The following is a 23,428-nucleotide window of genomic DNA, read 5'->3' on the forward strand; positions in this document are numbered from 1 at the left end:
AGGCATTATGGCTTTGTGCTGAAAGGACATACAGCTTCAGGGTACAGTCTGTAGTTTCAGGCTTCATATAAATGTTTGTAATTGGAGTAGGATCTCTCCTTTATTCTCCTTTTGAAATAATAGGAATAGATGCAGGCAACCTTCTGTGGAAGTTTTCTTTTTTCTTCTGTCATGTGAAAAGCTGTTGAATTAAGATAAAGAAAATTAGTAAGTTAACTGGTGTTCATTGGAGCAAGCCTGGCTTGCAGCTCACGTCTTTAATAGTTGGAATTTTTGAAGTGAAGGGAGAAGAAATAAGGGTGAAACTTTCAAGAGTTATTGATTAAATGGTAAAAAAAATTGTCTCACAGGTTTTGGAGATCCCTTGAGAAAAGACTGATTGACTGTTCCAAACCATTCTCTGCAATTTTTTTATTCAAAAGAAAGCTCTCCAAAGTTTCTCTAAAGTAATCAAACTGTAAGCAAGCCAGTATGCTACTTCAGTAAACGTCATCAAAGAGTAGTAATAGCTCTTGAAGATTTTGAATCAGCTGTACTCCCTATGTAAGGGGGAGTAGTCCACAGAATGACACCTGTCTGTTACCTTTGGGTATAAGACTATACCCAAATTCTTAAAAGTCTACCAGCGTAATGTTGAGAAACAGCTTCTGGGAGGAGGGACCACCAAGACCACTGGTTTGAGTAGAGGTAGCACCTTGCTGTTATGTTGGGGGAATAAACAAAATGCTTATTGCTTTGATGGCCCAAGCTGCCTGTTTTACTTGCAGTGCCCTTGAGGAGCATGCTTCTGTTCTGGAGATACTTCAGATTGCAGAATTTTAAGACCTTCCAATAGGAAAATACAGGTGGAACTGAGTAGTGAATACTGTTGTATCCATCCCTATTTAATACTGTTTTGTTTAACTAGCCATGGTGAACTGATTTGATTTCCCTAGTGTGATCATGGGATATTCATTGCAGCTAAAAAGCTCTGGTTCTGTTTGAGTACAATCAGGCAGCAATGACTAGGTCTGGGTTTCTACCATCAAATGTCACTTGTTTGGAAATCTTCACTTAGCATGTTATGGCTATGTCACGTTGCAGTGCACTCTCAAATCAAGGAGTAGAGGCGATGGTGCAAGTCATACCAAAACACAGGTTGCTGGTACACTTCTAGTAGCTTCCAAAATCATCAGTAGAAATGTAGCTGGCTTCAGAGTTTTCTTGCATCAAAAAACTTCGAAACTCTTTGTCTATCCAGTTGATCTGAAATACACATCGAAGCGATACTTGGTTATAGGTCCAGAAACCACTAAAGTATTATCTGACTGTTTCAGAACAGATTTGAAAACAAAACCTTAGTTGCTCAAAGAAAAAGTAGTTAAGCTTCTTAAATTGGTTTATCTGAAGCTTTAATATTAAATGATTCATACTTCATAATGGTAACTCTTGATTTAGAGGTTGAGTAGGGAATAAACATAACCTGACACGGATTCATTCCTTCTGCTTTTTCTCTCAGTACTGACCTGTTATCATTATCTATCTCCTTCATTATCCAGAATGTACAAAGTGAGATAAAAATATCTTGACTTTTTTTTGGTCTTTTCTGAAAGTTTTTAATGCATATGGAAGAATATTGAACTAAAAATGCTACCTGCCTTTTAATCCTGCTGTGATGACTGGTGTTTGTCCAGCTCTCTGGCTTTATGAAACAATTTTTTTTTTTCCCTCAAGCAATATTTAGAAGACTAGGATGCTGAAATTGAGCTTTTACTTTAACTAACTTATTATAAAATATATCTATATTTAGAAGACATAGTTTTAGTATTTGAATCTGGGTCATAACCCTGTCCCATCATCTCAAAATTTAGTTTTTAAAAACTCCTGTTTTGTAAAATATATTGTCTTTATCACTGTACATGTATATGTCAAAACAAATCCCAGCTTCTTGGCCTGGGGTTTTAAAGTCATAAACCAATATTAAGTTCAGTGTTCTGTTAACGGTTTTCACTTATGTTGTGGATGCTGCTTCTAGTTCCAGGATGGAAGGCAAGAATTTTGAAAGTGTGTACTTGCTACTGGAACATCTGGGTATTGGGGAGCTTTGACCACAATGGCTTCAATTTGATAGGGTTTGAATAACACACTCTTGGTTGTGGGCCTGGATTGTGACACACCACAGGATCACTTGCTGCAGTCTTTTTCCCCTCTTACTACAAGAGATATTTGGAGAACTTGGTTCATGGGTTTTTCTCTGTCTACATCCTTTCTTATAAGCTGTCACGACATGATTATGCAAGAACTTTCACTCCACATCACTTCTTGTTTCGGCTGCTGAAGATAGTTCTATATACATCACTGTCAACATTTAAATTTATGTAGGTTAACACTGAAGGTATTTCTCTAAAATTTGGTTCCTGTTCAGTCTTCAGACATGGTATTTTTTAGATACCAGTGCACAAGCCCAGCACCAATATTTCCTCAATGCTCCTTAGCTCATGCTAGTGCACGGGCAAAGTGCAGAGGAAGCATCGGAGCGCAGCGCTCCAGCTGTGCTAAGAGTCAGAATGTGTATGACGTGCTTAAAGAATGTATGAATCCCACTTTAAGCATGTGCCCTATCCCCTGGACCTCTCACTCTGCTCATTCTAATTTATAAATAACTTTACAGCTGTTCCCTCTTTTACAAAACAAGTGTTCTTCATGTTCAAAAGGTGCCCCCTCACTCAAGAAATAATTATCTGAAGGTTTGTTTTTGTTTTAGTAGCTGATGTGTATAGCATGTTCCTTCTTTCTTAAATTGTTTCATCTTGCAAATCCACCTATCTGTTAACTACTGAGTAGATTTTTTTTTTTTTCCCCACACTGGTATTCAAATAACCTTGAAAAGGTCAGACTGCTGATGACTTTTCCTAGTTCTGGTGGTAGGAAGAATACCTCATGCTTCCTTTATTTCATACTTACGCAGTGCGTATGAGATACTACTTTATATCTTGGAGTGGGAGGACATCTTTTAATAAACCACTTCCTTCAGTTCTGCAGTAGTTTACAGATACCTTTTCTATAGTGTGCAAAAATGGCCTATTAACACATTTTGGCTTAAAAGCCTTTGTTCTTTTTTTTAGTTTATAATAAATATAGATGATCCTTGGAGAAATTTCCTATTTTTCTCCTTTAATTTCCACTCTAAGGAAAGGATTTATATAGATATCTATATTTATAGAAGCCTTCGACAAGTTTAAGTTAGACGGGAAGAGTTGTTTCAGGATTTCCTTCCGTTTCCATAGTTAGCCTTTTCTAGTGTGGCATGTGCACTGCTTCCATGATGAGTTACAGACTGTACTATTGTCCTCGTCACCTTTTCTTTCCCCTTTCTTCCTTAAATAGAAATAATCAACGTGGCAACTGCATCTAGCCATAGGATTGATCTAGTTTACATTTGTCTTCATTAAAGATTATCATCTTGGTCTTTGGCTTTTTATTGTTTGGATTTTTTTTTTTCTTGTGGACCCCCTCCCCCAACACGTAATGGATTGAACTATAATGTTGCTGGATATCTCTTTAAGGTATTTTCATCCAGTTTTAGGAAGCATCTTCTTGAAGGTTGTTTTGATTATTTGAAACCAAGCTCTCACGCAGTTGTGAGGGAGACTTTCATGACTGACCTCCCGAGAACTTTCTCCTTCTCCTTTTCAGCTCCCACCCAATTACTGCAAAAAGACTTGGTGTTTCGTGATATGCTCTTGCTACTGTAAATGTGTTATCTGTAGATAATTTTGTAGTTGAAGTGAATTGGTTAGTGAATGTACATATTTCTCCTGTGTTTATTTTTTGTTAGATTTAAAACAACAACAACAACAAACCACAAACAAACAAACCCCCCCAAAATAACAACAAAACCCCCCCACACTTGTTTCGATTGGCATTTATCCTTCTATAATCTTAGGTATATAAAGGTATTTGAGTCTTTCATAGTGTGTGTAGCATCTTAGTAAAGTTGCAGAATCTTCATAGCTTTTCTGCTTGGTTTTGCATGTTTTGCCTAACATTTTAGAAAAAGTCACTCATTCTTCTACTTTGTTTTCTGTTTAGAAGAAGAAAAGGGGTTTTTTGGAACAACTAAAAGACTAAACTGGAGGTAGCACTGCACTCCAGATGTGTGGCCTTTGATTTTTATTGTAAACTGAGTCTAGCCCTGTCTATTTGCGATAAATATCTACTCTAACATACAAAGTATGCTAGTGATAATTGTGCTGAGCCAGTGTTCTGATAAATCTTGCTGACGAGTGTTTTAGCTTTATTTCTGAAAAGCTACTTTTTAGATATGAAAATATTGTCCAGTAGTTCAGAATTTTATAGCCATTGAATACTTTTTAGAAATGGCACTCCCATATAGTGCTTGACATATCTTGATGTACAGTCAGGCTTTTCTTTTGTGTACCATATTATATGGAATCATATGCTTACATTTTGTTAAAACTGCGTGAATTTTTATCTCTATTTTATGACTGGAAAATCAGTGACTAAAATACTTGTAAGCATATGAAATAGTGGAAGGTCATGTGTTTGCTGTTCCACATTATAAACAAAGTTAATGAGAGGATCTGATGATGACAGCCTAGACTCCATGCTTCATGCCCCTTTTTCCATTTTGTCATTGTGTGGGTGTTACCTTAAGACACTGCACATAGCTCTGTGTAATTTGGAAAACCAGTTTGTGTACTTGCATTGCTGTGCTCTGTGTGATTTCTTTACTGTAAATAAACTTGCAGGTGTTATTTGGGCAGTTAATTCTGTAATACTAAAGACTCTTCTGTTTGTTGAAAAGGTGGTTTGCTGCAGATTGTTTCTCTGCTGATGTACTCACTCAGTGTATATACTTATTTCTCTTGTAATATCTTTCTGATCTGATGAATGTGTAGAATATAAAATCAATAGGTGAATGACTTTGAAAAATTTAAGGTTTTCCATAATGACAAAGCAGAAGAAACTGTCTGTTAACATTTTCAGTTGTATGACAATTGACTCCCTCTTCTCCCTGCATTTTTCTGACCTGGGTTTGCCTGTCATGGGAGAAATTTGTATGGCTAAATTAAACACTGCGTTACTGCCCGACTGCATGAATAGGTGTCTTTAGCCATTTCTGTGTTCTGGATTAGACATCAAGGTTGTCAGTCTCCCAATGGATTGTGAGGATTTTGAAAAGAAAAGTATACTCAAGTATGAAATTTCCTTTCAGTTGTCTTTGTTGTGGGGGTGGACACACAACATTTTTGTTGGGGGTGGGTGATTCATTTTTGGCTAGTAAAATGAGACTGAGAACTGTGCAGACATTTTAAGGCAAGGGACTTAACTCACTGCTCTCACTTGTGGCTCTTTGGTTAGGCTGGCCAGCATTGATGTGACTTCTCCTGCACATCAAGTTAGTTTCAAAACAAAAACCCCACAACACAAATCTCCACAGAAAAACAACCCACCTCTTGAATCCAAAGGGCAAGGAAAAAGGTTTTCTGAGGATGGAGAATGTTACGGTTTCCTGCCTGCAGTGTTAGTTTGCAGAGCACCCTTAAAGGTGGTTGAGGAAAATACACCATCAAGGACGTGTGCTCATTTAGCCCATTATATATTATACTTCCTTTTTCAGTGGGTCTGAATTCTGGGGATTTTTTTTTTTGTTTTACCTGAATGTGTGCTGAAGCCCTACTCTAGATGAGAGTTGTAGAAAGGAACACTTATTAGCTTTTTTCATTCTTTTTCAGTGTCCCTGTCCCATGCAGACACTCGGCACCCCTGGTCCTGCACTGATGGAACAGTGCAGGCTAGAAGGTCACTTGAACTCAGATATGTGCTAGTGCAGGGAGAGCAGAGCTCACTGACCCTGGGCACACATGGGTAGCTCTAGAAGCTGTTTGTACTTTAATATCTGCCCCTCCCTCTCCCAACCCCTAGGAAAATGAAACCAGTAAGTATGGTTATTAATTCCAGATAACTCCAAGATGTTTATCCCTGTCCTAAGTAAGGGCTAAGGCAAGATAATTAACGTGAAGACAGGAATAGAAACTATATGTTAATAGCAAAAGATCAGCAACTATATATAGTGGGAGTACAGGGATTACATAAAAAGCACCCTCCCATGGCAATTGGAAAAGTCTGCCAGGGTTGAGAGAAAAGAATGGGCTATATTGTTCTGATTTATAGCTTATGGGTGATCATTTGATTAGCTTACAGAATTGCCAAGACATTTATTTCGTGTTAATGTTCTTCCTCAGATTGTTAGGTTTGCTAGCATAGTTATTGGCAATGAACAGTCTTTTTTGTGATTTGTCTTTTTTCTACTTCTGTGATCTCATTTCCTCCTCTTCTGTGCCTTTACCTATTTTATTGCATATGGAGATTAAATTATAGCACTATTTATGGCATTGAATCATTTTGTGTTCCCACTATTCCATGTGCTCATTTGACTCCTTGTTTCTCCTTTCACTCCCAAAAGCAACAAAAAAATTCTCTGTTAAATTTCTCTGCCTGGGAAGTGCTACTAGTGGGGGATCTGTCAGGTGCTGTTGATGTCAGGGGCTACTCTAGGTCTTCATTGAGCATCTGTCTGCAATTTTTAGAACTCAACTTTTAAATCTTGAGCCCCAGAATCTGTACCTTTCAAGGGAAAGGTGAAACCCGAGAAAGCAGGACTGACCGTGTTGTCATGTCATACTGTTCTTACCCATTTGGTTTTCCTGATTCTTGTTGCCCAAAGTACAGCAGCATCCCATTACGTTAATGAAGTTTCTGTTCTTTAGTATCAGACGTTATGTAGTATCTGGATAACAGCATATACCTTTTAAGCAGGTGATCTCCTTGCCTTCATTCTCTTTCTGTCACCAGGGAGTCTTAAAGAGAAGCAAGCAAGCAGCAAACTCTCTTCAGAGGGGGACAAGGGAGAGGAAAAACTGCACTCTGATAGCATCAGAACATCAAATCCAGAAGTTCTGATAGTCTTGCTCTGTTCTTGTTCCAGACAGTTCGTTAGAAAGTGGTTAACAAATGTTACAGGACCTGAACACGACAAAAGAAACATTGCAACACTGTCAGGATTTTGTAATGGTGGTTTTGTAACTTTGACTCTTGGTTTCTACAGCAGATCTCAGGTCTCCCAACATGAGGCTGCTGCCTTAGATAATGTTCCATTAAGTGAAGTGGGGGATAGTGAGAATTTTTTTTCTTTTGAGAAAGTAAGTAGTTCTGCTTTTTAATAATTTAAAGTAGCTTACTTAATCCAGTAGTTTTGAACATTTTTTTGAACATTTTTGTTCTAATCACACATAGCAGTAAGGGTATTAGACCACTTCAAAGTAATTTCTCCCCCTCAACTCCCAGAATACTAGTTCTTGGTATATTCTATATTGTGAATGGAGTGGTAGTATGCAACCACCATGTTTTGCACGAATTGTTTCTTTAAGAGTGACTGGTGACACAACCTTACAAAAATAATGATGATAACGGTAAAATGGAACCAACTAGGGCTGGTTTCTTTTCTTTGCCTTTTTAAATGGATAAAGTAAAAACCTAGTGTGTATTTTAAATCTGGAGAACATAGTGTGAAAAAATTTTGTGTGGTGTTTAAATGTTCTCAAAAATTGTTGGTTTGTTTACAGCTAACACAGTAATACAGCAGTCTACAGTCCTGTTTTAGATGACAAAGTATATTTGAAAGATGGCCTCAATGTGTAGGTAGCCTTAAGGAAAGCAATCAGAGGTATTTTTAATGTCTTATTCTTCATGGGATCTGAGCCTAAAAATGTAAGTCTAGAGTTATTATACAAAGAGATGCAAGTGCCTAGGATCTACCTGTCCTACATTAAGCTGTGAAATCCAAAATAGGACTTTGGAAGACTTCTACAGTCACTGGACTGCTAGGAAGCTTTGACACGCTTAGCTATATAAAGGTCTGCAGCTGGGTTGCCAAAGGCTTCATTCTGTTGAGCAGCTCAAACTACCTCCTGTGTAGGCCCTATGAGGCTCTACAGAAGAGCTATCCTTTCCACCTATCACCCACAGAGATGCTTCAGTCACCTCAGTAGCCTTGGAGTATGCCAAGTGACTCTGACTCAGTAGCAGGTTAAGGGGGAACCTTCTTTACTTTCTTATCAATAGCTATAGCATTCACCTAGGATGTGGAAAGCCTGTTTTCCTTTTGTGCTTAGGTGATTCATGGCCATATTTTCCAGATGAGAATCCTGACCTCTGGTCTATGGAGTCATGCTTGGTGCTTCCACTTCTGAAGTCTTGAAGACACTTGAGGACCTAATTCTAGGGCAGGGGCAGGATGCAAAACATACTTGGCATGGTGTTCTGTGCGAGCTCAGGTGGTTCACTGGTTGGCATGGTGGCTGTTTATGAATTCTCCTCTCAAGTGCCTGTGTTTCTGGGTACAAATTGTGAGTTTGAGAACTCAGGCCTGTTGTCATTCTGTGTGTGCCCAGTCCACACCTTGGTAGTGTTGGGTGGCTGGATAATCACTGTATTCCATCTTCCCGGGAGCTCAGGCTGAGGAAAAGGGCTGCTGTTTCTTAGTCTTTCTATCCTTTAGGTACTCAGTGTGCTAGTGGATCGCTGGTGGCTTACCTATTACTTTGTTTTGGAGTTGAGTTTAATCTCACTGACGGCATCTACACCAGTTGTTGGGTTGTCCTTCAGAGCACCTTCTCTTTTTCTGAACTGAGCTCATTTTTAAGTGAGGGCTTCTGAGGAAAGGTGCTAAGAAGCTGGTCTGAGTAGGTTTTTCATGCTAGGGTAACTGAAATAGCAGTTTGACTACTAAATGGCTATTTTGGCCTGCGGCTCAATAAGCATCCTTAACATTGAGCAATAAGTAGAGCCCATGAAAATAGAGAAGGCTATTAATGTGAATGGTTGTACATGAATAAATATTTATGAAATAAAGTTTTAAACTTATGACTGTATATTGTTTGCAAGTATTTCATAAAACTTGATACTCCTGTCATAGCCCCATGTTACAGTAAAATAAACTTTATATTTCAACTTTGTTATAAATTTTGATCTGAAGTTGCATAGGAGAGTTCCAAATAGCTTGTAAAAGCTTCAGCTTAAGCTTAATGAATTCCTTTAAATGGTAAAGACTTTTTAAAACAGTTCTTGATTTAAAAAATAAATAAAATAAAAAGACCACCAACAAACAAAAACCCTCAAAAATCCAACATACCAAAAAAACACACTTATGTCCTGTGCTACCTTCTGGGAAATGTTCTGAAACTGGATATGAATATTGGTAAACCAGAAAATGTCAGAAGTGTAGGTTTCATACCTCATCTCTGCTGTCAGTAGTTCAGACTCTTAAAACCCTACCAGCATAATTATGATGAAGCTCCTGTTCAAAAAAAAAAAAAGAAAAAAAAAAAAACAACACAAAAAACCACAACCACCAAAAAACCACCACACAAAACAAACCCAAACCAAAAAACCCCAACAGCTTATGAGGCTCATACTCAGTTTTTAATGAAGTGGAAATGGTAATGAATCCATATAGTTGCTTTGAAGAAAGCTTCAAATTGAATTCCCATTGTAATGGGGGCAAAAAGTATTTTCCCAAATCCATTCCTCCTGATCTCTAAATTTCAGTCTGTGTATATTTTTCCACAAAATTACCAAAAGCTATTGACCTGAGGGATTTGTTTTCCCTTCTGAAGTCTTGAAATTTTCCTCCTGGCTAATTACAGCCCATTACTCTAGACCTGGGTCCTTTGGCAGTAACATTTTCCATCTTAAGATGGGTTGTCCCATTCCAGTGAAGAGCATGTTGTCTGAGTGCTGAATGGAATTACTACCAGTGGAAACTATGCTGCAAGAGGCTCGATAAAGCAGCTGCTGTGCAAACCTCAGCTGTTTTTTCCATCCTCCCGAGCGCTGGTAATTAGCATAGGGAAGCTGACTAATGTGCTGACGTCACCTCTTTCCAGTCGCAGCTTACATTTTGTTCCTGACTGCCTCAAAGCATGCAGGACTTTGTTCAGGAATTTGCTGTCACATACAGGATGCTCTGAAACCTTTCTCTCCCTTTTTTTTTTTTTTTCTCCTTTGAGGGGCTGGACTTGTTTCCCTTATAAACGCTGCCTGCAGGACCAGCAGCTTCCTTAAGTCATTGGTTTCTGTGGAACAGCAAGTATCGCTTTGGCAAAGCACAAAATGCATTTTAGAAATTTTAACTACAGTTTTAGTTCTCTGATTGCCTGTGTGGCAGATAGCGATGTCTTCAATCAAGCAGAAACAAGGGTATGCTTTGTCTTTTGTGGGGTTTTTATGTGAACTACTGGAACACTGAAGTATTTAGGTGCTGTTTCAAATTGTTTAAAATATGGATGCCTTGATAGCTTTCTGACTTATAAGAAAATTTCAGTTTGTAAGGGTCTTGGGTTTTACAAGTCTGCAGCAGTATGCTCTGATGTGACTTTAACTCTGGAAATTATTAGATCTTAAGCTATGTGTTTTTGGAAATGATCAGAAGTTTACCTCCAGACTTGCTTGACTGTCTGTATAGTCCTCTCTTCACTTGCTTATGCATTTTCAGCAAATGTTTAGATTATAATTTTGGTAGTATGATGCACATAATTTATAGGACACTTTATACTTTTGCTGGGATTTTTTTGGCTAGCACTTAAGTTAGCAGTATAATGTAAAAACTGTAAGAAGTCCCCTTGGATTTGTATTTATCTGATTATAATTTATATAATGTAAGTAATCCAGTCCTGATACAGTGAGGTGTTGACTGCTAAGATACCTTAAGGACAAAAGGGACATTTGGTTTAGTGTTGTATTGCTAGCATGACATTTATGATCTCTATAATCACACACATTTTTTTAAAAAAACCCTGTATATATTCCATGAATCTTGCAGGTATTCTCTGAGTTTAAATGTTGAATGTGAACTTAGAAATGCAATTTAGTGTGAGTTCGGCTTTTCATGATTGCATCCAGCTCTCTCTGGAGTACAGGAGGCTAACAAATATGGGCTTTGTGTGCAGAGGGTCCAGGTCTTGTTTCAGACCTCGCTTTGAAGAAGCTTATGTGTGCCTCAACAAGAAGCAGGACAGTTCTGATTCTACAATATCTTTGAAATATAGTGGTTATGTACACAGCTGTGGTGAGTTTGTGAAGCAGAGCTTTTCAGGAAGGAAAGTGAAATTCTGAAGTAATTTCTGGCTTCTTATGTAATCTTTGTTGCTTTTTTCCCTACTAATTCAAAATGTAACCAAAAAATGAGGCAATGCAATTTTACATACTTGTTTATTTTGGCTTGGTATTGAGCTTCTAGTAAGCTTTTATGAAGAGAAAACTGAAATAAGGCTTGTGACTGATTACTGCGGTTTCAATGTGAGCCTGAAACACTTTACAAGAGCATGGCAGCTTCAGAACCTCCTGTTTCTTTCTCCTCCTTTGGTCTGGCATCATGAAGAGTGGAAGCACTTTTCATAAATTACATGAAAAATAGCCAAGTCAGGTTTGCATAGATGCCCTGGGAGCACAAGCCCAAAGTGCAAAATGGAGATAGCTAGCTGTTGGTAAAGGTGCTTCAGTCTTTTTGTACAGATAGGACATCAAAGTAACTCAGCTGCAGATATGTGAAGGTATGAGGTTTTAGTCCAGTTCCTACTCTTTCCACACAATCAAAACAGAAAGTGTTTCAAAAGTCCTTCATGAGCTGTATGGTTAGTACTTAAGATTTTTTTTTTTTTCCAGAAGAGGCAGTGGGAGCCTTTTTAGAATTTGGTTCCAGAAATAGAAGAGGCTATGAACTGGAGTTCAGTAATATGTTCATTTTACTAAATGAAAGTAGCAGCTATTAAAACAGGAGATGTTCATGAAATTTATTGTGCATGCTGAGTCACTGAGGAAAATTACATTTGGCTTGCGAATATGTATTTTTCATTTTTCTCTATTAAAACTGTTGTGTTGGTTTCCTTGAAAATCGCATACAAAGGCTTGCTTGGCAGACTCTTTTTCAAGGCCTGTGGATATTAATTTAATGAGACAAGCATCTCTTTTCAGTATCTTACCAATACTACTATTTCTGTTATGTCACTAAGTCAGAATATCTTGTCTAACACTTATTCATTGTGATAATCTATTTTTAATAAAGAAGAAAAAAGCTGCTATAGAGATAACAAGTGATAGGTTAGAAAAAAATCATTATTTAAAAAAAAAAGAGAAGAAAATATAATCTAAGCTGTTATAAATACACCAATACTTGCGAGTGTCGGCATGGCCCTACTAGTAACTGCTATTTATTTCTGTATTTCTTTAGAGAAAGTGCAGAGTGTTGCATACTCACTTTCTTCTCTGGTCTTTCCTTTTCAGGCTAAATTTGAATCGCTGTTTAGAACATACGATAAAGATATCACCTTTCAGTATTTTAAGAGCTTCAAAAGAGTACGAATAAATTTCAGTAACCCTTTATCTGCAGCAGATGCTAGAATCCAGTTGCACAAGACAGAGTTCCTTGGAAAGGAAATAAAACTCTATTTTGCTCAGGTAAGGTTTTTTTGAGATTATCCTTACAAGGTACTAAAGCATAACTTGCTTGTGATAAGCTTCCACAGGTCTTTAGTCATGCTAATGAACACTGTTAGTTTTTCCAGTTTGATTAGAGAATCCCAGGTTGTTCCAAAGCTGCACATATTTAGAGGCTGTTGCGTCTTTTGCATTTTTGTCTCGCTCTATATTGTTTAGATAACCTTGGGGAAAGGGAGCAGATGATAGTAATCAGCACGGTCAAAGATAGACTTCACCAGGGCAGGGGAAGCCAAGCGTGCTCTGCCAACAGTATACATGCATGTGTGCTCAAGCAGGATCTGAGGGAATCCAAAGCACAGAACTGCATGTTCACTCATAACTCTACCTGTTGTTCCTGCTCTCACTACTGCAAATCATTTGTTTAGCACACGTTTGTACTTGGAGATCACCATCAGTGCAGCTCTATAGCTGAGTAGTGTCTGCTGCTGAACACGTGAAACTCTTAAGTTCTGCTAATCTGGGTGCCTTTTGGTAGCTGCTGTGTATTTTCCACCATAAATTTAATGGGAAAATTAATCTATGTGTGTCTGTTTCAGATGTCCCTAGGGACAGTCCTGAAGGAGCCAGTTTATTTATATACCTTCTAGAATTCTCACCACTCTCACTTGTGGTAATGAGTTTCAACACCATTTGTCATTAGGCCTTAAAGCCCATATCCAGCTTCCTGCTACTTCTGTATTTTAAGGACAGATATTTTCTGGTGAAATTTTTGTAAAACTCCATAATGAGAAGATACGGATGTGCATACTTCATTGCATGTTTCATCAGAGTTAATGAATGTGGTGGCTTTTCTGTATTTTGTATACTGGGTCTTTCATATTACTCTCTTCAATAATATAGTTACATGCTGCCACCTTGAGTGCCTGTTACAGCATAACATCTATTCAAACCTTAAAATTCCTCATGAATGATGGATTCATTGATAATAATGAAACAGCTTTGGCTTTTATGCTTTTTTCAGACTTTGCACATTGGAAGCTCACATTTGGCGCCACCAAATCCAGACAAACAGTTTTTGATTTCACCTCCTGCCTCACCACCTGTTGATTGGAAGCAAGTAGAAGATGCTACTCCAGTCATTAACTATGACCTTTTATATGCTATCTCCAAGTTAGGACCAGGTAAGAAGGAGTAGAAACACTAGATTGAGTAAAACACTTTCTAAACTTTCTGACTTTATAGAACTCTTCAAATGAGTTAATATCTACAAGTTAAATTTGTAATATCAGAAAAAGTGTTAGTAAAAGGTAGTTCCTTACACACATGGTAATTCCACAAGATCACTTGGAAATATGATCTATTTTGTGATTTTTAGAGAGCATGAATATAGCTTCAATAGTTAGCTTGTTCATCAGAATTTTCAAGAAGCAGCTTCCTAAGCTAAAAACGAAGAGGCAGTTGTGTAGTTACATGCATCTTGAAGGAATGGGAAAATCCTGTTTCAGACTAAGACAATGAACCAATTAACAGCTGTCTAGCTCTATGCTAGAATTACCTCTGCAACTGAGGTAGTAGGGAAACTATCAGTATCAACCTCATTTTCTTTTGGAGTTAAGAGGGAGAAGCTTCTGCCACTCCTTGCTCCCTCTAATTTTCATCTGCTGCAATGTATTTATTTATTGGAAACTTCGAGATAGCTTCACCCTGGGAAGAAAAAAGTTTATATTGGGTTCCTTTTTTTTTTTTTCCTCGTTGTCCAAACTAAAGGAGGTATTAAGACTGTACACTCACTCCTTATTTCTAGTGCTATCCCATAAGTTTCTTGTAATTTCAGCTAACCATGCTGTGTAGACTATTTATAGGTCTGTTATTAAAAATAGCACCACAGACAGGAGAAACACTAGTTTAAGGAATAGATGTAAAGTTCCACTAAACTGAACTATTTAGACATTCCGCTTTTCAGTGATTAATGATCACATCCCTTGATGTCATTTTATACCTCAGTTAAGACAACTTCCGTAATGAGAATCAGTGTAAATTATATTTCCCAAAATCTACAACTCTGATTTAACCTGTTTGCAATGGTACTATTAGATTTAGGAGAGAGAAGAAATGGCCACATTTAGTACCATATCAGAGGGAATAAGAACTGTAATCTAAATCATTTTACTGTAGTATTTTTATAGTGTTTACCTGCTTACCTACCAGCACCTGTTTACCTACCGGCTTAGGGAATACATCTTATTATGTCAGTAGTAAGGGGTGCAGAAGGTGGTAGGGCAGAACTTTTCCTCATGCATCAGTGTTCTATGCAGTAGTCTAGCACAATGGCTTGTGTGATTCTGAAGAATTGGAGGCAAGAGCCTCTATGGAACTGATCTTTGTGCCAGTTCCCCTTCCTAAAGTTGTTGGGAAAACAGAGCAGAGATGGTTTCAGGGCCTTGGCACACTAGAGTGTGCTGCTTGCCACAGGTGTGAGCTCTTCTGAACAGTGGATGTGCAGATCACTATAGAGATCTTAATGGAGCTTGTTCTCTCCACCAAGGTAATGAGTATAAAGTAACAAGAAATTAAGGGGAACTGATCCAGGGAAGCAGTGAAAAGAAATAGTTTGCTCTTTCCCTGATCTGATGTAAGATTAAAATTATTTAACACCTGGCTAGATTTTAAAAGCAATTCTTTATATTGTAGGGAGAACAGATTTCAGATCAGTGGTCAACAAAATTTGTCATAGCACTTCTACACACTGGCTGTGTTGCATCTGAGTGTTTCACATTATATATGTGCGGAGCCTGCTGTCTAGCTCTGCTTTTCCACAGAATGACAGAACAACGTTACAGCACCTCTGTGTGAAAACTGCATCCAGCTTTTTTAACACCGGAAGTTTTGGGAGGAAGGAAGATCCTGTGGTTTTGCCATCATTCACAAAAACAAAGTCTGCATGGCACAGTGGATAGATAATCTTGTACACTTTAAAATTACAAAAACCCACCAAGAAGAGTTATGACTGCTCATGTAGAATGTGTTCTTGAATGCCAAGGGTAACGTAGGTAAACTTGCCATTAAGAGAGCAGCTGAGCTATGTTGCTTTGGAAACAAAACTTTGAATGGTAAATGTGACTGTTTGCAGTGCATCTCCCTACACCATCTAATGTATTGTGGCATCAGGTTTTTGTCATGAGTGTAATACTTGAACATTTTTGAGTTCCTTTCTTTTTAATTTCATACTTTTTTACAGTATGGAACCTTTTTAACCAGTTTTGCTAATATTTTCACTTTCAGGAGAAAAGTATGAGCTACATGCTGCAACTGACACTACTCCAAGTGTTGTTGTTCACGTATGTGAGAGTGACCAGGAAAACGATGTTGAAGAAGAAACGAAGAAACCCAAACCAAAAATTATTCAGACAAGAAGGCCAGATTATACTCCTACCCATTTAAGCTGAACTGCTGTTGGTTTTCAAGGGTTACAAGTAGACATGTGCAAGGGAAACATTTACTATGGAAACAACAGGTCACAGATTTGGTAGCATCAGTTACAGCAGGAGAAATTCCAATATAAGTTTGCTCAGAAAAAAATATAGGAAGTTTCATCCTTATTTTTGATGCTGCAAGTTGATGGATGTCCTGAGTGTATTCCCAGATCAGTGGGAATAAAAGACAGGCAGAAGAAGACATTTTGAGACGTAACAGGACAAACTAGGTTTATTTTGGGGGGGTGCTGTAGGCTGTTCCATTATAAAGCAACTAGGGGAAGCTTTCTTCTATCTCACATAAATCCTCAAACTAATAGGATAGTCATTGTGTGGAGTACATATCAAAAACAAGAGGTGGTTTTAAAGATTAAGGTATGGGAATTGTAAACCTTTTTCTTATAGACTTTGTGCATGTGTATTCTTGGTCTTCTGAAGTAACTTTGCATTATTTTCTATAGTTTCTGACATGTTTCTGGAAATCTGGGAAATTGTTTAAAGTATTTATTATCTCAGCATCCCGACTTACTACTAGATGTGTATATAAATATATATTTATATTTGTTTTTATTGGCACTCATTTTCCAGAAGGCATACAATTTCTTCAGCACCTTATTTTGGTGCTATGTAAATTTGTGCTTTTAAAATTTTAACCTTTTAAATGCCTATATAGGGTTTTATCTGGCAAAGTAATGGAAAAAATGTGCAATAGGAAAGTTGTTTAAATAAGTTGATTTTAAATTATTTAAGCTTAAATAATTTATATCTTCAATAACATTTGTTCGGTAACTTTGACTTTCTCATTTTGAAAAAAGTACTCTTAAATGTATAAATAAAGCTAATGTTGCATATTCACAGCAATGTAATTTTTCAGTGAAAAACACATGGTAATGGAGAGGTGTGAACTCTACTCAGTATGTGAATCCGTATTGTTGAGAGCAAAGGTTTAACAGTGGTTGGTTGAAAAATTGCACACAGTGCGTAGAACAGCGAAGAGAGCTGGAGTGCCTTTTCCTCGTTCATTCCTGATGTGAACTGTTCTACAAGCTGCACACTTGTATCTTTTTCTACTGGCTTTGTATGTCCACAAATATAAACTTTCTTAGCTTTGCTTCCAAAATAAGCTGGTATTTAGAAACGCTTAATGCCAAGTAATGATGCATACTTAAGTAATGGATGTATGTGGGAGATGCTTTAAGGTTTTTTATATGTCCATGTTTAGAGACTGTAACTCATGACAAAAGTTTAGAGTAAGATCGCAGAAGTGTATTTTATTGCTTGGTTTTTAAAATGGAGATCCTCGCTTTGAAATAGGTTCCAGTATTTTTCTTAAGAGATAGTGACTAATATCTGTGGGAAAATACCACGGTTTTAGAAAGGAGATGTTTGAAGCTTCTCAACATGTTTTTAGAAGTCAAAGCATGGTTCTATGGTTTGCTTTCACCACAGTTGGTCTGAGAATGAGTTTTGTAGCTGGAGCTAATATAAAGATATTAATTCTGTGCCATTCGAAGCAAACATTGAAGCAAACATGCCCAGGCTTCACACCTTGTTTTTTAAATAAATAGTATGTATTAAAAAAAAAAAGTACAATGAAGCCATTCCAAGCTGTGTTGCAGTGTTAATGTGGTATTATTGGAGGCCTCTCATTATACTTAGCAAAATAGAAATCGATATCCTGTGACCACAGAGAACAGGGGCATATTGAACTTCAGTAATACTTGCAGTTATGATCCTGTTTTGATTGGTATGCCCTGTAAACTGAAACAAACCCTGACACTTGGTGTCTATCTTGGACCCAACTCAAGTGGCACTCTCTCTGTGTTAATGGTGTTAAGAAGAGCTAAAGCCACATAGTGCTGGAGCCATGTTTTATTAATGAGGGGTACATAAGGTTATTTTGTGTTACCAAGGTGTAACAGTCACCTGGATACATGTACAGCTTATCAACACAAAATAAATACGTAAAATAGAGAGAAACTTTGTAGGTTTGCCACAACTGCCTTTAAACCTTTCCAAGATTCTTTTCCCATGTTTCTCAAATTACTGCTGGACTTAATTTTTCACTTCATTCAATTTAAAATTACTGGGATAGTTCCTGTTCTGTCCTTTTTCCATCTTTCCATGATTACCAATCAAAGCATTAGTTTTGCAATAGAAACCCAGGTAGTTACTGTTCTGTTTCCTAGCAATCTGAAGAAAGCAATGCTACCTTTCAGTTAAACAGAACAGAATGTTAAATACTAGTATGGTTTTCATCATTTTAGTACACTGATGTCTGCCTAATAAGGTGGACACTAGAAACCATGAAGTCTTGGAATGGCTACAGTGTGTTTCCCCTTTTGATGGTAACTGTAAACAAAGGCTGTGAGACAGAAACTTGCCTGTCTTTCTGGTTGTATATCCTGGCTTGTGCCACCTTCTGTTATCATTACTACAGTGTGCTGCTTGCTTTTTCTGTTTGTTTTTGGTTTTATTTTTTATTAAGTGTTCAAATGAATGCTTAGCTGGTATTTTATACAGTTGTATAGTATGGGGTATATTTAAATTAAAATATTTTGTTGTCTTCTTGTAAATGGTGTGGTCTTCATGCATGAAACGTTGAAGATTTTGCAACAAAGTCTGAACTTTAAGCTTCCAAACACTTCTGATTTGAAAAAGGTAAGAATATTGTCCCAGGTCACATGCTTACCAACCAAATGAATTTATTGAGTGAAAAGCTTTCCAGCCTTTTGCTTAAGAGATTTGTGTGATCTCAGTCAAAATATGAGAATCTACTAATGAATAAAATACAATCTGGAATATTCCGCTTAATAACTGATCCTCCTGTGCCTGAAGTTGACGTGCTTCCTAATGAAAGTGTCAGCATCTTACTATTCTATAATAATCCCTGTGCATTCATAATATCCTCCTCAGTTTCCTTCTGCAGCATCAACGATTCTATTTTTAAAGCTTTTGGAATACTAAAATATATCACCATTTAAATGGCTTTGTGTTGCAAAACATGTTATGCAAAAATGCATTGAAGGTTTCACTCGATATGGATAGAAATATTTTCACAGCAGAAAGGAGCTATTGATATTAGTGCTCATCATTCTTCTCAATACTTATGACTGGGAAGTATTGATGTTTGTAAGAAGTTGTTTGATACACAGAAGTGGTTTGAAATTGCTATTGATGAGCAGCAGCACTTTGCTAAGCCCATCCAGCGGAATTCTTGCGTAGAATAACGGAAACAACTTGAGCTTCAAGTGATCTAACAAAAAGCAGAAGGTGAAACAGCTATTCCAACAGAGCTGTTCTGCTTTGCATAGAAGACTTAATTTCTTTTTCATTTTGGAAGTATAGCTCATGCCTTATTATTTTTTACCGGGTCCTGTATTTGGGTCACAACAACCCCAGGCAGCACTACAGGCTCAGGGAAGAGTGGCTGGAAAACTGCCTGGTGGAAAAGGACCTGAGGGTGTTGATTGACAGCCGGCTGAACATGAGCCAGCAGTGTGCTCACAGGTGACCAAGGCGGCCAACAGCATCCTGGCTTCTATCAGAAATAGTGTGGCCAGCAGGACTAGGGAAGGGATTGTCCCCCTGTACTGGGCACTGGTGAGGCTGCACCTTGAATCCTGTGTTCAGTTTTGGGCCCCTCACTGCAGGAAAGACATTGAGGTGCTGGAGAGAGTTCAGAGGAGGGCAACAAAGCGGGTGAGGGGTCTGGAGCACAAGTCTGAGGAGCAGCTGAGGGAACTGGGGCTGTTCAGCCTGGAGAAAAGGAGGCTGAGGGGAGACCTTATCACTCCCTGCAACCACCTGAAAGGAGGTTGTAGCGTGGAGGGTGTTGGTCTCTTCTCCCAGCTAGCAAACTGATAGGAGGAAATGGCCTCAAGTTGTGCCAGGAGAGGTTCAGATTGGATATTAGGAAAAATTTCTTCACAGAAAGGGTTGTCAGGCATTGGAACAGGCTGCCCAGGGAAGTGGTGGAGTCACCATCCCTGGAGGTATTTAAAAGATGTGTAGATGAGGTTCTTAGGGACATGGTTTAGAGGTGAACATGGCAGTGTTAGGTTAATTGTTGGACTCGACAATCTTGAGGGTCTTTTCCAACTAAAGCGATTCTGTGATATGTCTTCTGCATAAGGATAGCATGAATAATCTCCATACATCTGTAAGTGATCACCAGCATTTGTCATTTTGCAAGACTTGTTGCCAGCTCAGTGATACACGTTGCTGTCATTGGATTATGCATTTGTGCACACCTTAACTACATTAAGGAGCTTACTTGTTACCTAGGTGAATTCAACATGTAAGACTAAAGTTTGTTTGTAATCAGGGTTTTGTTTTTCAGAGCAGCAACAAGTGTAGTAACTTTGACATTTGAAATACTGGACAAGTGTACTAGTTGTTCTTGCATAGCCCAGACTTGTCAAGGGTGGGGAAGGAATGAACTCCAGCAACTCTTTCTCATACCGTTTTAACAGTAGCGGCATGAATTTTGCCCTAGGTGTGATCACCTGCCTAGTCAAGTCTTGCTTTGTCACACTATAAAGAATGTCTTGGGGAAGATAAGTTCTTTTAACTTTCTCAGTTCCAAACATACAAAATGATAGCAAGAGGTAGACCTTTACTCTAGACATAGACTAAGTTCAGAAATTCATTTACTAGGTCTTGGGTTCAGTTGTTGCTCTTCCTCTATCATCTTTGTTTTTATCCTGGCTGGCCCAACAGAAACATTTTGCAGAAAATTATACCTGCTTAATGCTTTTAAGAATTCATGTTTGGATGTCTTAAAAGAAGAAAACAAAACAACCACTAATAACAAAGAAAATACATCCCCCAGGATACTCTGCATTGCAGAGGTGACTTGATTGGTGACTAGGTGATAGGATGGATCTGGCAGGACCAGATTTATCTTCACTGACAAAATTTTCATTGATAAAGTAGTGACTATCACACTTGAAACTTTTTGTCACTTACCTGGTCTGTATTTATGTATCTAAAATTATAACCTCTGTCATCTTGCTGCATGTGTGGTTTTTTGTGTGTTTTTTTTTTCTTTTTTAGTAACTGACAATTGGTGTTCACTGTGGTGCATTCCATCTGAGGTATGAAAAGAAATAAAATGATGAGAGTTAAAGTATGAAAGGTTGAACAGGTGAAGCAAGAGACAGAGCCTTCAAGTGGCACATTGTCTTTTTTGGCAGTCCTGTCATCTGTTCTGTTTTGGACTTTCTGCCTCTCAAAGACCAACTCAAGAAGCTCCAGTTCTTCCTAATATTGCTTCCTGCTCCCACCACTGCCCTTCTGCCACAAAATGTTATTCCATATTTCCAAAAGACTGAGAGTCTCTGAGGTTTACAAGCATTTCCTAGATCTTCTTTCTGGAAATCACTTTTTCCTCTTATCCAAGGATAAGCACATCTCAGTGTCTGTGACTTCGGAGCTTTGTCACAGGCTTTTCCAAGGCTTTGCAAAGTCTTGTATGCTGGTAGCGCAACATGGGGGAAGCACTGATGGGACATTTGTCAGTAGATGTCAGTCTGGTGCTGCTCTTGCTTCTAGACCTGGAGTCTGTCAATAACGATTTTGCTATTTGTGGCGATTATCTGTTTATAGCTTGTACTTCGTAGTATCAATCCTTTTCATAGACTGTGAATATGTTTGGATGGGGTTTTGGGGGTTCATATCTTTGTACCATCTTGAAATATTTCTTCCACTTTTTCTTTTTTTTGGTCTCTCTTCCTACATATTGAAGTTCATTGTGTACCATCTACCAAGAAGGTTCTTTATCTCTTTTACTTTTGACTGTATTTGTGTGGAACTGCCTACACTGAGCGTGTGCATGTTCTCTTGCTGTTGAACTCGTGCCAGGAATTAATTTTGTTTGCTGTTTCATTACTAGCACATCCACTTGAATGAAACCTCTAAGTGCAACTAAGAACTTCGCTTATATTCACCTAATGCCCAAGGTGTCATATCCTTTTTTAATCCTAATGAAATTTTCCATGATTTTCTGTTTGCTCTGTGTTGCATGTTTCCTGTTGTCATTTATGCATGCTTATCCTTTATTTATTTTGCTGGTGCAGATTATTGTACTCTATTCTGATGCTGTGCATCTGTAGCTCTGGCCATACCATAATCAGTTCCCTATCTCGATGGGTGTATTTGCGATACCTTCAATACTTGTGTAGGCCTGGGAACAAGTCAGACTCTCATGAGTGCGGTGCTGACTGCTGTCTACCTTTGTCCAAATCTATGGAAATTTTGCTGGTGTCTGTCCTACTCTAGCACTTCCCGAGTCCAGTGAGGACAAGTTTATTCAAGCATAAACAAATGTATAAAGAGCCCTAGAGTACTGGCAGGAGTTTAACTTGTATCTTTTTTTTAATGTGTATCACTGATTGATTACTTTTCAGCTTGTGCTTGTTAGTCAGGATAGACTCTTTGTATTTCAGAGTACTTGTGTTTGATACTGAGGATTTCAGTGGGCAGCCAGTGTTTTACTCACAACTCCATTGTTTCCAAATCCATTTTGTTCAATTTCCTATCTGGAGCCTCACTATTTGAGTTAAAGGTTTTACAGAATAGGGCTTACTGAGGTACTGCAGAAGTCTGGAGGAAGAAGTAGAAAATACATCTATCTGTGTTTGAGTCTTTTTGTGCCACTGAACACTATGTCTCTTGACTGACTGAACATTTGGAGTTACTCCAATATCAAGTCTATAAAAATGCTAAAGAGGTGTTTTAGCATAATTCAGGTAGACATTATCATTATTTGATTCAAATTTCCTTCGTGGGAATGTTGTGCTTTTGGGGGTGTCTAGGGGTGCTGCAAGATCTGCATGTTCTGGAGCTCCCCCTTTAGCTTTCTGCATCTGCATGTTAGTGGTTGAAAGTTTATACTGTGGTCTCTGCCAAAATCCTATTGTGACTTTCCCGTCTCCATTACATCATACGTTTACATCCCCTGATTCTCAAGATCTTTTCAACCTTCTCTGTAATAGTTCTTCTGAAGCTTTGAAATGCATCTTTGAAACCTACCAGGCTTTTCAGTAGATTTTGGTGAAGTCAGCTTAGTGTTGTTCCCTTACGGTGTCTCTCTCTTGCCCAGAAAATGAAATAAAATCATTTTTCTCATGAAGTGTCATCTGTACTATTCAAAAACTATAATAAATAGAAGATGACCAGCTCATAGCAAGTGGCTATTTCTTGTTACGGTGTTACAAGTTTTTGGGTAACTTTCAACAGAACTTAGCTTTTAAGATTTATAGATTTCTATGCTTTTATTTTGTGAATTAGTCTGCAAATGAAATTATATACAGTTCTCAGTGAGCTGCTAATTCATATCAGGCTGTTTTAGGAGGTCCGAAGAATTTGTATAAACTAGAGATCTTGAATTAGCTTGTGTCTTGCAAGTCAGCTTTTGGTTAAGAAAGCTATCAGAATTTTGACTTTTTTAA

The 23,428-nt window shown here is 38.0% G+C and overlaps 1 protein-coding gene across 2 annotated transcripts in view; it reads left to right on the top strand.

Annotated features, from left to right (window-relative positions):
* The window catches only part of RCAN1 (regulator of calcineurin 1), a 41,433-nt gene extending 22,764 nt beyond the window's left edge, over positions 1–18,669 (top strand). Inside the window, exons 1-4 of one of the 2 annotated variants that reach the window (XM_065658212.1) lie at positions 10,085–10,263; positions 12,346–12,519; positions 13,523–13,682; positions 15,784–18,669. In XM_065658212.1, the coding sequence (XP_065514284.1) occupies positions 10,177–10,263; positions 12,346–12,519; positions 13,523–13,682; positions 15,784–15,947 (585 nt within the window). In that variant the 5' untranslated portion in view covers positions 10,085–10,176 and the 3' untranslated portion in view covers positions 15,948–18,669. Of the gene's footprint in view, positions 1–10,084; positions 10,264–12,345; positions 12,520–13,522; positions 13,683–15,783 lie in introns of those variants that run through there. The other variant, XM_065658208.1, reaches the window with a different exon arrangement.
* Positions 18,670–23,428: the final 4,759 nt, after the last annotated feature.

Source organism: Caloenas nicobarica, chromosome 1 (genome assembly GCF_036013445.1).
Source record: "Caloenas nicobarica isolate bCalNic1 chromosome 1, bCalNic1.hap1, whole genome shotgun sequence".
Classification (NCBI taxonomy): domain Eukaryota; kingdom Metazoa; phylum Chordata; class Aves; order Columbiformes; family Columbidae; genus Caloenas; species Caloenas nicobarica.